Raw genomic sequence first — 15445 nt, 5'->3', positions numbered from 1 at the left:
CTCCAAACTCCCAATCTATCCCTCCCACCCACCCTTCACCTCTGGTAACCATAAGTTCCTTCTCTGTTTCTGTTTTGTAAATAAGTTCATTTGTATCATTTTTTAAAAATTCTGCATATAAGCGATATCATATGGCATTTGTCTTTCCCTGTCTGACTTCACTTACTATGATAATCTCCAGGTCCATCCATGTTTTTGCAAATCACATTATTTCATTCTTTGTAATGACTGAATAATATTCCATTTCATATATACTACATTTTCTTTATGTATTCATTTGTTGATGGACATTTAGGTTGCTTCCATGTCCTGGCTATTGTAAACAGTGCTACAATGAACATTGGGGTGCATGTATCTTTCTGAACCATGTTTTTCTCTGGATATATGCCGAAGAGTGGGATTACTGGATCATATGGTAGCTCTATTTTTAGTTCCTTAAGGAACCTCCATACTGTTCTCCACAGTGGCTGTACCAATTTACATTCCCACCAACAGTGTAGGAGGGTTCCCTTTTCTCCACACCGTCTCCAGTATTTACTGTTTGTAGATTTTTTGATGATGGCCATACTGACAAGTGTGAGGTGATATCTCATTGTAGTTTTGATTTTTATTTCTCTAATACTTAGTGATATTGAACATCTTTTCATGTGCCTCTTGGACATCTGTATGTCTTCTTTGGAGAAGTGTCTGTTTAGGTCTTCAGCCCATTTTTTGATTGGGTTTTTTGTTTTTTTCATATTGAGTTACATGAGCTGTTTGTAAATTTTGGAGACTGATCCCTTGTCATTGCATTGTTTGCAAATATTTTCTCCCATTCTGTGGGTTGTCTTTTTGTTTTGTCCATGGTTTTCTTTGCTGTGCAAAAGGTTCTGAGTTTAATTAGGTCCCATTTGTTTATTTTTGATCTGTCTAGGAAACATATCAAAAAAGATATTGCTGTGATTTATGTCAAAGTATGTTCTGCCTAATTTTCCTCTAAGAGTTTTATAGTAACCAGTCTTACATTTAGGCTTTAATCCATTTTGAGTTTGTTTTTGTATATGGTGTTAAAAATGTTCTAAGTTCATTTTTTTTACATGTGGATGTCCAGTTTTCCCAGCATCATTTATTGAAGAGACTGTCTTTCTTCCATTGTACAGTCTTGCTTCCATTGTCAGAGATTAATTGACCATAGGTGCATGGGTTTACTTCTGGGCTTTCTATCCTATCCCATTGATCTATATTTCTGGTTTTGTGCCAGTACCATACTGTTTTGATGACTATAGTTTCATAGTATAGTCTAAAGTCAAGGAGCCTGATTCCTCTAGCTCCGTTTTTTTCCTCAAGATTGCTTTGGCTATTCGGTGTCTTTTGTGCCTCCATACAAATTTTAACATACTTTGTTCTAGTTCTGTGAAAAATGCCATTGGTAATTTGATAGGGATGGCATTGACTCTGTAGATTGCCTTGGGTAGTAGTCTTTTTGACATTATTGATTCTTTCAATCTAGAACATGGTATACCTTTCCATTTGTTTGTGCCACCTTCAATTACTTTCATCAGCATCTTACAGTTTTTGGAGTAAAGGTCCTTTGTATCCTTAGGTAGTTATATTCCTAGGTATTTTATTCTTTTTGATGCGATGGTAAATGGGATTGTTTCTTTAATTTCTCTTTCTGATCTTTTGTTGTTGTTACTGTAGAGAAGTGCAAGAGATTTCTGTGTATTAATTTTGTATCCTGAAACGTTACCAAATTCATTGATGAGCTCTAGTATTTTACTGGTGGCATCTTTAGGATTATCTACGTATAGTATTGTGTCATCTGCAAACTGTGAGTGTTTTACTTCTTCCTTTCCAGTTTGCATTTATCTTATTCTTTTTCTGCTTTAATGCCATGGCAAGGACTTCCAAAACTATGTTGAATAAAAGTGGTGAGATTGGACATCCTTGTCTTGTTCCTGATCTTAGAGGAAATGCTTTCACCTTTTCACCAGTGAGCATGATGTTAGTGGTAGGTTTGTCATATATGGCCTTTATTATGTTGAGGTAAGTTCCCTCTATGCCTACTTTCTGGAGCTTTTTTTTTTTTATCATAATGGGTGTTGAATTTGTCAAAAGGTTTTCTGTATTTATTTAGATGATCATATGGGTTTTATTCCTCAATTTGTTATGTGGTGTATCACACTGATTGATTTGTGGATATTGAAAAATCCTTGCATCCCTGGGATAAATCTCACTTGATCATGGAGTACATCATAATGTATTGTTGGATTTAGATTGCTAGTGTTTTCTTGAGGATTTTTTACATCTATGTTAATCAGTGATATTGGCCTATAATTTTCTTTTTCTGTGGGATCTCTGTCTGGTTTTGGTATCAGTGTGATGGTGGCCTCATAGAATGAGTTTGCAATTATTCCTTCCTCTGCAAGTTTTCGGAGGAGCTTGAGAGTGGTGTTAACTTGTCTCTAAACGTTTGATAGAATTCTGCTGTGAAGCCATTGGGTCCTGGAATTTTGTTTATTGGGAGTTTTTAAATCACAGTTTCAATTTCAGTACTTGTGATTTGTCTGTTCATATTTTCTATTGCTTCTGGGTTCAGACTTGGGAGATTGTACCTTTCTAAGAATTTGGCCATTTCTTCCAGGCTGTGCATTTTATTGGCACATAGTTGCTTGTAATAGTCTCTTATGATCCTTTGTATTTCTGTGGTGTCCGTTGCAACTTCTCCTTATTCATTTCTAATTTTATTGATTTGAGCTCTCTCCCTTTATTTCTTGATGAGTTTGGATAAAGGTTTATCAATTCTATTTATCTTTGCAAAAACCAGCTTTTCATCTTTTAATTTTTTTAACAACGTTATTGGAGTATAATTGCTTTACAAAGGTGGTTACATTCTGCTTTATAACAAAGTGAATCAGCTATATATATATATATACATATATCCCCATATCTCCTCCACCTTGTGTCTTCCTCACACCCTCCTTATCCCACCCCTCTAGGTGGTCACAAACCACCAAGCTGAACTCCCTGTGCTTTGCAGCTGCATCCAACTAACTATCTATTTTACATTTGGTAGTATAAAGAAGTCAATGCCACTCTCTCACTTCATCCCAGGTTACCCTTCCTCTTCCCCATGTCCTCAAATCCATTCTCTACATCTGTGCCTTTATTCCTGTCCTGCCCCTAGGTTCTTCAGAACCATTTTCTTCTCTTTTTTTAGATTCCATATATATGTGTTACCATACGGTATTTATTTTACTCTTTATGACTTACTTCACTCTGTATGACAGTCTCTAGGTCCTTCCACCTCACTACAAATAACTCAGTTTCATTTTATTTTATTGCTGAGTAATATTGTATTGTACATATGTGCCATATCTTCTTATTCCATTCATCTTTTGATGGACACTTAGGTTGCTTCCAAGCTAATGTCCAAGCTAATGTAAATAGAGCTGCAATGGACATTGTGTTACATGACTCACTTGGAATTATGGTTTTCTCAGGGTATATGCCCAGTAGTGAGATTGCTGGGTCATACGGTAGTTATAATTTTAGTTTCTTAGGGAACGTCCATACTGTTCTCCATACTGGCTGTATCAATTTCCATTCCCACCAACAGTGTAAGAGGGTTCCATTTACTCCACACCCTCTCCAGCATTTATTGTTTGTAGATTTTTTGCTGATGGCCATTCTGACTGGTGTGAGGTGATACCTCATTGAAGTTTGATTTGCATTTCTCTAATGATTAGTGATGCTGAGCATCCTTTCATGTTTGTTGGCAATCTGTATATCTTCTTTGGAGAAATGTCTATTTAGGTCTTCTGCACATTTTTGAACAGCGTAGTTTTTTTTTTTTTTTTTTTTGATATTGAGCTGTATGAGCTGCTTGTAAATTTGGAGATTAATCTTTTGTCTGTTGCTTCATTTGCAAATATTTTCTCCAATTATGAGGGTTGTCTTTTTGCCTTGTTTATGGTTTCCTTTGCTGTGTAAAAGCTTTTAAGTTTCATAAGGTCCCATTTGTTTATTTTTGATTTATTTCCGTTTCTCTAGGAAGTGGGTCCAAAAGCATCTTGCTGTGATTCATGTCATAGAGTGTTCTGCCTATGTTTTCCTCTAAGAGTTTTATAGTGTCTGGCCTTACATTTAGGTCTGTAATCCATTTTGAGTTTATTTTTGTGTATAGTGTTAAGGAGTGTTCTAATTTCATTCTTTTACAGGTAGCTGTCCAGTTTTCCCAGCACCACTTACTGAAGAGACAGTCTTTTCCCCATTGTATACTCTTGCTTTCTTTATTAAAAATAAGGTGAACGTATATACATGGGTTTATCTCTGTGCTTTCTATCCTGTTCCATTGATCTATATTTCTGGTTTTGTGCCAGTACCATACTCTCCTGATTACTGTAGCTTTGTAGTATAATCTGAAGCCTGGGAGCCTGTTTGCCCCAGCTCCGCTTTTTCCTCAAGTTGTCTTTTGCTATTTGGGGTCTTTTGCATTTGCATACAAATTGTGAAATTTTTTGTTCTAGTTCTGTGAAAAATGCCATTGGTAGTTTGATAGGGATTGCACTGAATCTGTAAATTGCTGTGGGTAGTATAGTCATTTTCACAACATTGACTCTTCCAATCCAATAACATGGTATATTTCTCCATCTATTTGTATCATCTTTAATTTCTTTCATCAGTGTCTTATAGTTTACTGCATACAGGTCTTTTGTCTCCTTAGGTAGGTTTATTCCTAGGTATTTTATTCCTTTTGTTGCAAAGATAAATGAGACTGTTTCCTTAATTTCTCTTTCAGATTTTTCACTTATTAGTGTGTAGGAATGCAGGAGATTTCTGTGCATTAATTTGTATCCTGCTATTTTACCAAATTCATTGATTAGCTCTAGTAGTTTTCTGGTAGCATCTTTAGGATTGTCTATATATAGTATCATGTCATCTGCAAAGAATGATAGCTTTACTTCGTTTTTTCCTATTTGGATTCCTTTTATTTCTTTTTCTTCTCTGACTGCTGTGGCTAAAACTTCCAATACTATGTTGAATAATAGTGGTGAGAGTGGACAACCTTGTCTTTTTCCTCATCTTAGAGGAAATGGTTTCAGTTTTCCACCATTGAGAATGATGTTAGCTGTGTGTTTGTCATATATGGTCTTTATTGTGTTGAGGTAAGTTCCCTCTATGCCTACTTTCTGGAGGATTTTTTATCATAAAAGCGTATTGAACTTTGTCAAAAGATTTTTCTTTATCTATTGAGATGATCATATGGTTTTCTCCTTCAATCTGCTAATATTGTTTATCACATTGATTCATCTGCGTGTATTCAAGAATCCTTGCATTCCTGGGATAAATCTCACTTGATCATGCTGTATGATCATTTTAATGTTCTGTTGGATTCTGTTTGCTAGCATTTTGTTCAGGATTTTTCATCTATGTTCATCAGTGATATTGACCTGTAGTTTTCTTTCTTTGTGACATCTTTGTCTGTTTTTGTTATCATGGTGATGGTGACCTCAGAGAATGAGTTTGGGAGTGTTCCTCCTGCTGCTATATTTTAGAAGATTTTTAGAAGGATAGGTGTTAGCTCTTCTCTAAATACTTGAGAGAATTCTCCCGTGAAGCCTTCTGGTCCTGGGCTTTTGTTTGTTGGAAGATTTTTAATCACAGTCTCAATTTCAGTGCTTGTGATTTGTCTGGTTATATTTTCTGTTTCTTCCTGGTTCAGTCTTGGAAGGTTGTGCTTTTCTAAGAACTTGTCCATTTCTTCCATGTTTTCCATTTTATTGGCATATAGGTGCTTGTAGTAATCCCTCATGATCCTTTGTATTTCTGCACTGTCAGTTGTTACTTCTCCTTTTTCATTTCTAATTCTATTGATTTGAGTCTTCTCCCTTTTTTTCTTGATGAGTCTGGCTAATGGTTTATCAATTTTGTTTATCTTCTCAATGAACCAGCTTTCAGTTTTATTGATCTTTGCTATTGTTTCCTTCATTTCTTTTTCATTTATGTCTGATCTGATCTTTATGATTTCTTTCTTTCTGCTAACTTTGGTTTGTTTTGTTCTTTTTTCTCTAATTGCTTTAGTTGTAAGTTTATGTTGTTTAATTGAGATGTTTCTTATTTATTAAGGTAGGATTGTATTGCTATAAACTTCCATCTTAGAACAGCTTTTGCTGCATTCAGTAGGTTTTGGTGTTTTCATTGTCATTTGTTTCTAGGTATTTTTTGATTTACTCTTTGATTTCTTCAATGATATCTTGGTTATTAAGTAGTGTATTGTTTACCATCCATGTGTTTGTATTTTTATAGATATTTTTCCTGTAATTGATTTCTAGTCTCATAGCACTGTGGTTGGAAAAGATACTTGATACGATTTCAATTTTCTTAAATTAACCAAAGCTTGATTTATGACCCAATGTATGATCTATCATGGAGAATATTCCATGAGCCCTTGAGAAGAAAGTGTATTCTGTTGTTTTTTGATGGAATGTCCTATAAATGTCAATTAGTCCATCTTGTTTAAAGTATCATTTAAAGCTTCTGTTTCCCTATTTATTTTCATTTTTGATGATCTGTACATTGGTGAAAGTGGGGTGTTAGAAGCCCCTACTATGATTGTGTTACTGTTGATTTCCCCTTTTATAGCTGTTAGTATTTTCCTTAGGTATTGAAGTTCACCTATGGTGGGTGCGTAAATACTTACAATTGTTATATCTTCTTCTTGGATTGATCCCTTGATCATTTTGTAGTGTCCTTCTTTGTTTCTTCTAATAGTCTTTATTTTAAAGTCTATTTTGTCTGATATGAAAATTGTTACTCCAGCTTTCTTTGTTTTCCATTTGAATGGAATAACTTTTTCCATGATGTCACTTTCAGTGTTTATGTGTCCCTAGGTCTGAAGTGGGTCTCTTGTGGACAGCATATATATGGGTCTTGTTTTTGTATCCAATCAGCCAGTCTATGTCTTTCGGTGGGAACATCTAATCCATTTACATTTAAGGTAATTATCGATATGTATATTTCTATTACCATTTCCTGAATTGTTTTGGATTTGTTATTTTAGGTCTTTTCCTGTCTGCTGGTGGGTGGAGCTGGGTCTTGTCCCTCTGGTGTCAGGGATGTGCTCAGGAAGACTTTAAGCAGACTGTCTGCTGATGGATTGGGCTGTTTTCCTGCCCTGTTTGTTGTTTGGCCTGTTGTATCCCAGCAACAGAGCCTAAAGTCTGTTGGGTGGGGCTGGGTCTTGGGGGAAAATGGTGGCCTCCAGAAGGGCTAATACCAATAAATACTCACCAGAGCTTCTGCTGCCAGTGTTTTTCTTCCTGTAGTGAGCCACAGCCACCCCCTGCCTCTGCAGGAGACCTTCTAATACTAACAAGTAGCTCTGGCCCAGTCTCTTACGATGTCACTGCTTTTTTCCCTGGGCCTTCCTGCACAATAGACCTTGGGTGACCCTTCCAAGAATAGAGCTTCTGTTTCTTCCAGTCCTGTGGAAGTCCTGCAATCAAACCCCACTGGCTCTCAAAGCCAGATTCTCTGGGACTCCTCCTCCCATTGCCAGACCCCCCAGGCTGGGAAGCCTGATGTGGGGCTCAGGACTTTCACTTCTGTGGGAGAACTTCTGTGGTATAATTGTTTTCTGGTTTGTTGGCCACCCACCTGGCAGGTATGGGATTTGCTTTTATTGCAATTGCACCCCTCCTATTATCTCATTGTGGCTTCTTTTTTGTCTTTGGACTTAAGGTACCTTTTTTGGTAGGTTCCAGCATTTTATTTTTTTAGATGTTTTTTCAGCAGTTAGTTTTGATTTTGATGCTTTTGTAAGAAGGGATAAGCTCTCATCCTTCTACTCTGCCATCTTGCTGGCAAGTCTCTAAAGGCAGCTATTTTTGAGAGCTCACTCTACCACAAGGACACTGGTTCTGGCAAGGACAAGTTTGACATCTTCCCTCTAGCCTATTAACACTGGAGCCAGGTCCCATGCACCAGTAGTCCAGAACCAGCTCTGGGAATCCCTGGGCTATGCAGTCAACTATGCCAGGAACCAGCAATGCCCACCAGTAGGATAGGATCAGCCCAGTGACTTCCTGGGTCACATAATCAGCCATGCTGGACCCTATACCACCCACCCATGTACTAGGAACAGCCCCATGACCTCCTGGCACACACAGCCATGCTGGAATTTAGCACTACTCACCAGTAGTACTGCAGTAGCTCCAGGACACCCAAGGCCCTAGCCCTGCCCACTAGTGGGCCAGTATCAGGGCTGGGACCCCCTAACACATGCAGTCAGCCATCCCAGGACCAGGATGTGCCCACCAGTGACTGGCAGCATACACACAAGGCAGGACTGGCAGCCAGCTGGGCTGGGAAATAGCCCTGCCAACCAGCACACTCACAGTAGTTGGTCCCACCACAACAGATGGGCCCACTCAGCCCACACAGAGGGCACACCAAGATAATATATCTCTAGTGTCCAAAGGGGAATGTGCTACTGGTACCCAATGGAATCTGCTACATAAGTTCTTTTCTCCAACACTGGAAAAAATAACTGACCTAACTAAAATATACAAATAAACACAGAGTCTTGGGCAAAATGAGACAACAAAGAAATATATTCCAAATGAGGGAACAAGATAAAACTCCAGGTGAAGGACTAAGTGAAGTGGAGAAGAGCAAAGCACTGAGTAAAGGACTGATACTTATACAATAATAGAAGGTGACCTTAACACCCCACTTACATTAATGGATGATCTTTGAGACACAAATCAATAGGAAAACACTGGCAACAATGCATTAGAGAAGCAATACATTAGATCAGATGAACTTAATAGACATATGTAGAACATTCCATCCAAAAGTAGCAGAACACACATTCTTTTCAAGGGCACATGGAACATTCTCTAAAAATAGATCACATACTGATCCACAAAACAATCAATAAATTTAGAAAAATTGAAAACATATCAAGCATCTATTCTTTTTTAATATTTTATTTATTTATTTATTTATTTGGCTGCATCAGGTCTTAGTTGCAGCATGCAGGATCTTTGTTGTGACATATGGGATCTTTAGTTGTGGTGTGTGGTCTCTTTGTTGCAGCACACGGGCTTCTCTATTTACAGCATGTGGGTTTCTCTCTAGCTGTGGCTCACGGGCTCCAGAGTATGCGGGCTCAGTACTTGTGGCATGGGGGCTTAGTTGCACTGCAGCATGTGGGATATAAGTTCTCCAACCAGGGATTATACCTGTATCCCTGCATTGGAAGGTGAATTCTTAATCACTGGACCACCAGGGAAGTTCCCAAGCATCTACTCTGACCACAATGGTATGAGACTAGAAATCAACTACAAGAAAAAAAACTGCAAAAACACAAACACATGGAGTCTAAACAATATGCTAGAAAACAACCAATGGGTCACTGAAGAAATCAAAGAGGAAATAAAAAATACCTGGAGAGAAATTGAAAGTGGATCCAAAATCTATGGTGTGCAGCAAAAACATTTACAAGAGGGAAGTTTATACAAGTGTACATCAGGAAACAAGAAAAATCTCGAACAAATAATTTAACCTTAAACCTAAAGGAACTAGAAAAAGAAACAAAATCCAAAGTAGTGGAAGGAAAAAAATAAAAAATATCAGAACAGAAATAAATGAAATAGAGACTGAAAAAACAATAGGAAAGATCAATGAAACTAAGAGCTGGTTCTTTGAAAAGATAAACAAAATTGATAAATCTTTAGCCAGACTCATCAAGAGAAAAAGAGAGAGGACCTAAATAAACAAAATCAGAAATGAAAAAGGAGAAGTTACAGATCAATACTTCAGAAATACAAAGGATAATAAGAGATTACTATGAAAAATATACACCAATAAAATGGACAACTTAGAAGAAATGGAAAATTCTTAGAAATGCACGATCTCCCAAGACTGAATCAGGAAGAAATAAAAAAGTATGAATAGACAAATTAACAGTAAAGAAGCTGAGTCAGTAATTTAAAAACTCCCAACTAGGGTTTCCCTGGTGGCGCAGTGGTTGACAGTCCATCTGCCAATGCAGGGGACGTGGGTTCATGCCCTGGTCCAGGAAGATCCCACATGCCGCAGAGCGGCTGGGCCCGTGAGCCATGGCCGCTGAGCCTGCGCATCTGGAGCCTGTTGCTCCGCAACGGGAGAGGCCACAACAGTGAGAGGCCCGTGTACTGCAAAACAAAACAAACAAACAACAAAAAAAAAACCTCCCAACTAACAAAAGTGAAGAATCAGGCAGCTTCACAGGTGAACTTTACAAAACATTTAAAGAAGAGTTAACATCTAACCTTCTCAAATTATTCCAAAATACTCAAGAGGAAGGAACACTTCCAAATTCATTATATGAAGCCAGCATCACCCTGATACCAACATCAGACAAAGATACCACAAAAAAGTAAAGTACAGGTCAATATCACTGATGAAAATTCATGCAAAAATCCTGAACAAAATGCTAGCAAACCGAATTAGACAATACATTAATAGTACCATTCATTATGATCTAATGGAATCTATCACAGGGATGAAAGGGTGGTTCAATATCAGCAAATCAGTCAATGTGACACCCAAGTTAACAAATGAAGAATAAAAATTATAAGTTCATTCATTAGATGTAGAAAAAATTTTGGCAAAATTTAACATCCATTTATGATCAAAACTCTCAACAATTGGATATAGAGGGAATGTACCTCAACATATAAAGGCCATATATGACAAGCCCACCACTAACATCATACTTAATGGTGAAATGCTGAAAGCATTTCCTCTAAGATCAGGAACAAGGCAAGGATGTCCACTTTTGCCCCTTTTATTCAACATAGTATTAGAAGTCCTAGTCACAGCAATTAAACAAGAAAAATAAATAAAAGGAATCAAAAATGGAAAGGAACAAGTAAAGTTGTCAATGTTTGCTGATGACATGATATTATACATAGAGAATCCTAAAGACACCACCAATAAATATTCAAATTAATAAATTAATTCAGTAAAGGTGCAGCCTCCAAATTAATATACAATAATCTGTTCTGTTTCTATGTTATAGCAATGAACCATCATAAAGAGAAATTGAGAAAACAATCCTATTTAAAATCACATCAAAAAGAATAAAATCCCTAAGAATTGCTAAGACAGTTTTGTACTCCAAAAACTAGAAAACTCTGATGAAGTAACTTTAAGATAACACAAACAGATGGAAAGATATACCATGATCACAAATTGGAAAAATTAATATTGTTATAATGATCATACTATCCAAGGAAATCTACAGATTAAATGCAATTTCTATTAAAATACCAATGACATTTTTTAAAAATTTCATTTCATTTTACCCAGTAATTCTACTTCTGGGAAATCTACCCTAAAGAAATAATCAAGAAAGCAAAATAAAATTATCATACAGAAATGTTTATTAGTACCTTAATCATAATGGCAAAAAAATCTAGACATCACCTAGGCTCCCAGCAGTAGGGAGATGGTTAAAGTAATAATGGCACATTCATAAAATGGAATAATAGGAAGCCACTATGATTATGTGACTGAAGACACTTTAATAATATAGGAAAATATTATTAATGTTTTCCATTAATATCAATGGAGAAATGTAAGCTACAAAATTATCTAGAATCTGACTTCAATTATGTAGTGTAATAGTCATAAAAGAAATTCAACTGTTAACAGGTGTTACTTTTACATTGTGAATTAGTGGTTGATTTGTATTTTTGTTTCTATGTCCTTCATGAACAAGGTTTAATTTTACAATCTGGAAAACCATGTTGCTTTCATTTTTAATATGATTCAAAGATTATCTGTTAAAAATTCAAGGAGCATACAAAAAGCTAATTTAACATTTCCTCAAAGTCTGCATTGTCATGGTAGAGAAAGAAGCAATCATTCATATGGAAAGAGCTCGAGGTCTCTTCCTTTCTAAAGCATTCTTGGGAGAGAATGGATGACCATGCCTGTGGTGGAGCTAGATTCATCAAAGGACCTGAGGAGATTAATTTACTCAGCTCATGAGGCCGAGCAAGGAAAAACAGAAGGAGCACTTAGAGGACTTGGAGACACAGCCTTAAGGCATCCTCCCTAACTCTACCTTGAACTCTAACCCTGAGCATGCCATTGATAATCTGCACATCAGGCACAGATGACATTTCTTGTTGTCATTGCTCTCAGCTCTGACACCAGAGATCCTCTGACCTCACTGAGCTGGTGTCATGGAGGGTCAGGGTCTATGGTTTGCCTGGAAAGAAACAGTGGAGCCTGTGATGCCAGAGTCAAGGCAGCCAAAATCTGGCTCCTTGCCCAACCCACTGAAGAGTTTGACCCTGAATCTTGCCCCTAACCTTCTAAGTTCAAAGGGAAAGAGAAGGGCTGTGGAACATGTCATTTCTGTGTAAGCCAAAGCAAGAGAGCTGTCCTCTGGTGTTCCATCAGCTACTGAATGCTTGGGCTCATGCTGACTGTCAGGTCTCCCTTGAGCTCACACAAGTACCTGATGCAGTAAAAATACCAACTTCCCCTCTAATTTAGGGATAATCAAGACAGCATGTGTAAGGCCGAAAAGGCACCAGGTTTCACTGCACATATAATCAGTTATACATCATGCTGTGAGTTTTCTAAGTTTAAGAGGACTGATGTGAAGTTAAAAGAGCAAGTCAGTGCAGAAAGATTACAGGTACCTCACTTTCAGCAAACCAAATGTCTAAAAACCAGAATAGCATAAGAGATAAATTTACAAAAGAATTCATTTCACTACCACTTTGAGTAATTGGTTTCCCCTCTACATTTAAAATATAAATTGATTCACCACAACTTATTTTACACACAACATATTAAGCACTTACGAGTTGTATAAAGGGAACTTAAAAATTAGCATTTGGACGTCACTGCAAAGAAAACATAGTTTTCTCCGATTTTAAAAGTGATCATTGACTACAGAACCTGCAAAAGACCTCAAATCAATTGCAAATCTCTATACAAAAGAATTCAGTAATTTGGGAATTTTTTTTTTTTGAAGTTTTTCTCTTAGCTCCTTCTTTGGGCTTCTCATATTCATTTATCTCAGCAAGGCCATCAAAAGAACCCATTTTAAAATCACAGTGGTAGGAGTTTTAAACATACCTCCACATCCTAGGTAAACATTTAACACTTGTACACCCAGAGATATACACATTAGAGACCTAGGACACCCACAAAAAAGTCAATACAAATAGAGCTGTGCTCTAATGATCAATTTTCCATCATGCCACCTGAGGACACTTTCATTCCAGAACTGTAGCTCCAATGTGTGAAAATGCCAACACTTTCACTTTTAATCAGCTTCTGAAACCTTAGCCTGTTGGTTGCAGGAAAGAAAGAGCTTTCAATTGCCTTTAATTGCCTTTGCCAAGCATGTTTATCTGTAGATGTAGAGAGGCTAAAAACATTGACCTCACATGGCCAGAGAAGTTTAGAAAAACTCTTGGATCCTTAAGAACAGCATAGCTGCCTCTCATTTCTGAATGAGAACCCCTAGCAGCATAGAGAGAGCTGAATTAGAATCCTGAGTATTTTATGATTCTAATAAAATGCTTTTCACATCCAAATAATATTGGAGAGTTGTGTTGGGAGCAGAAAGTTCCTGAATATTCAGGAAAAATTGAAGATGAGAAAGTTGTCCTATGTGTACTTAAAGCTGGAAGGTATCAAAAGGCTGTATAGCTGAATAGCAGGCCTGCAAGGATTCACAAAGCCCTAGCCAGGGGTTGGCCCCTTGGCCACATCCTGGGTATCTCCAGGCTTTAAAGGCAAAAGAGAGAAGGAATATATGGAAAGAAGCAAAGTAGGAGTTGAATGGAAAATGTCAGGAAGATGAGTGGAAAAGGGAAAAATAAAAGAGAGAAATGGAGAAAAAAGATAGCATGTATACATAAAGGAAGGGAGACTGGTGATGGGTGGAAAAGAGTAGAAAAAGAAAGAGAAGTAGAAAAGAAAATCGTGAGATAAGATAAAATCCCCCATCAACAACTGATTCAGCTAACTGTCAGTATAAATCCAGGGGTTCAGGTGGCCAATCTCCACCTTGAACCAGGCACTATCCAAGCCTGAAGTTGCATAGCAATGCTATCTTCCTTTAAGGATTTTTTTCCCTTTTCCACAAAGGGCAAGCTCACCTATCGAAGGCCACAGCTGTCATGGAGTAGATACTGGCAAAGACAGCAGCAATGGGGAAGAAGTTGTGGAATTTGCAGTAGAACAGGCCATAGTACCACTCGTTGTGGACAGCATAAGTGAAGTTCACCACTGTATTGAATGCAGCCATGGAGGCCTCTGCGAAGGCCAGGTTCACCAGGAAATAGTTAGTAACTGTCCTCATTCTCTTGTGAGCCAAGATGATCCACATCACCACCACGTTGCCCACCACGGAGGTCACCACAATGACTGTGTAGGCAGCTGCCCAAAGGACAATTTGCCAGGCTGGCTGCACAAACTGGTTGGGCTCCGAGGTGTTGGTGGAGATGTTTGGGAAGAGGTCTGAGTCCACAGGGAGGACGTTATCCATTCTTCTGCTAAGCGATTAAACCTTCCTCTCTGTACACACACACAAATCCTTTGCAGCAGGGTCCTGAGCCAGCGCCTGGGGTCAGAGTCCTGTTTAACCAAGACAGGAGGGCTGCAGGCTCTTTCTAGACAGAACTCTTTCCTTGTAAGCAGAAGACTTGACGCTAAGATAAAAGCTTCTAGATGTGCTGTATGCCCTTGGTGGCTTTGAATTCCTCCACTTTCGAGCTTCAGAAAGCACTTGAGTTCTGTAATCTGGAGACAGCGTCTCTCCTGCGTTGAGCTGGAAAAGAGAAAGAAATTCCACGGGTCGCGGTTCCAGGAAGCAGAGATCCTCCACCTTACTGCACCTGCTGCTGCTTGAAACTGCTATTCCTCCTATCTGCAGCGGGAAAGGCAAAGCCCTGTGCTGCGTGAGGACTTCGGGGCGAAGGTGGGGGTGGGAGGTATTAGTCACAGCACGACCTGTTAAAGTTCAGAGCCTGTGGCAGGAATTCTGGGGCCCTGCGTCCAGCTGGAGATTTTTTCCTTTGCTTTCACTACAGCCGCCGCCGCCGCCGCCACCGTCTGCAGCTTTGCAGGCGCCTCTTGGCTCGGGTCCTGCTCGGCTCGGGAGTTAGCAGAACCTTGGCAGGCTGCGCGTGAGGTCTTTATAACCCACTGTAAAGACGTCACTGGGAAGGGGCAGTACCTGGCTACGTGCTCGCCAGTCCCCTTGCGCAGAGCTGCAGCTGCATCGTCTGTTAACAACTGTCTCACTGCACCATCTCAGGCACCAAGCCTTTTGCTGCTACCTGCTGTGAGAGTCTGCAAGCCGGGTTCCCCACGCACTCCTCGAGGGGGCGCTAGCGAGGTCCCCTCGGAGTAACTGCGCCAGATGGGGTCCGCAGCTGGAACC

At 38.7% G+C, this 15445-nt stretch overlaps 1 protein-coding gene across 1 annotated transcript in view; it reads right to left on the bottom strand.

Moving 5' to 3' along the window:
- Positions 1 to 14548, bottom strand: part of TACR1 (tachykinin receptor 1) — a 94986-nt gene extending 80438 nt beyond the window's left edge. Inside the window, exon 1 of the mRNA XM_065891039.1 lies at positions 14160 to 14548. Within this exon, the coding sequence (XP_065747111.1) occupies positions 14160 to 14548 (389 nt within the window). The remainder of the gene's footprint in view (positions 1 to 14159) is intronic.
- Positions 14549 to 15445: the final 897 nt, after the last annotated feature.

Source organism: Phocoena phocoena, chromosome 14, assembly GCF_963924675.1.
Source record: "Phocoena phocoena chromosome 14, mPhoPho1.1, whole genome shotgun sequence".
Taxonomy (NCBI): Eukaryota; Metazoa; Chordata; class Mammalia; order Artiodactyla; family Phocoenidae; genus Phocoena; species Phocoena phocoena.
Note: the sequence above shows the minus strand (reverse complement) of the source record. Positions and strands in the feature narration are given on the sequence as shown.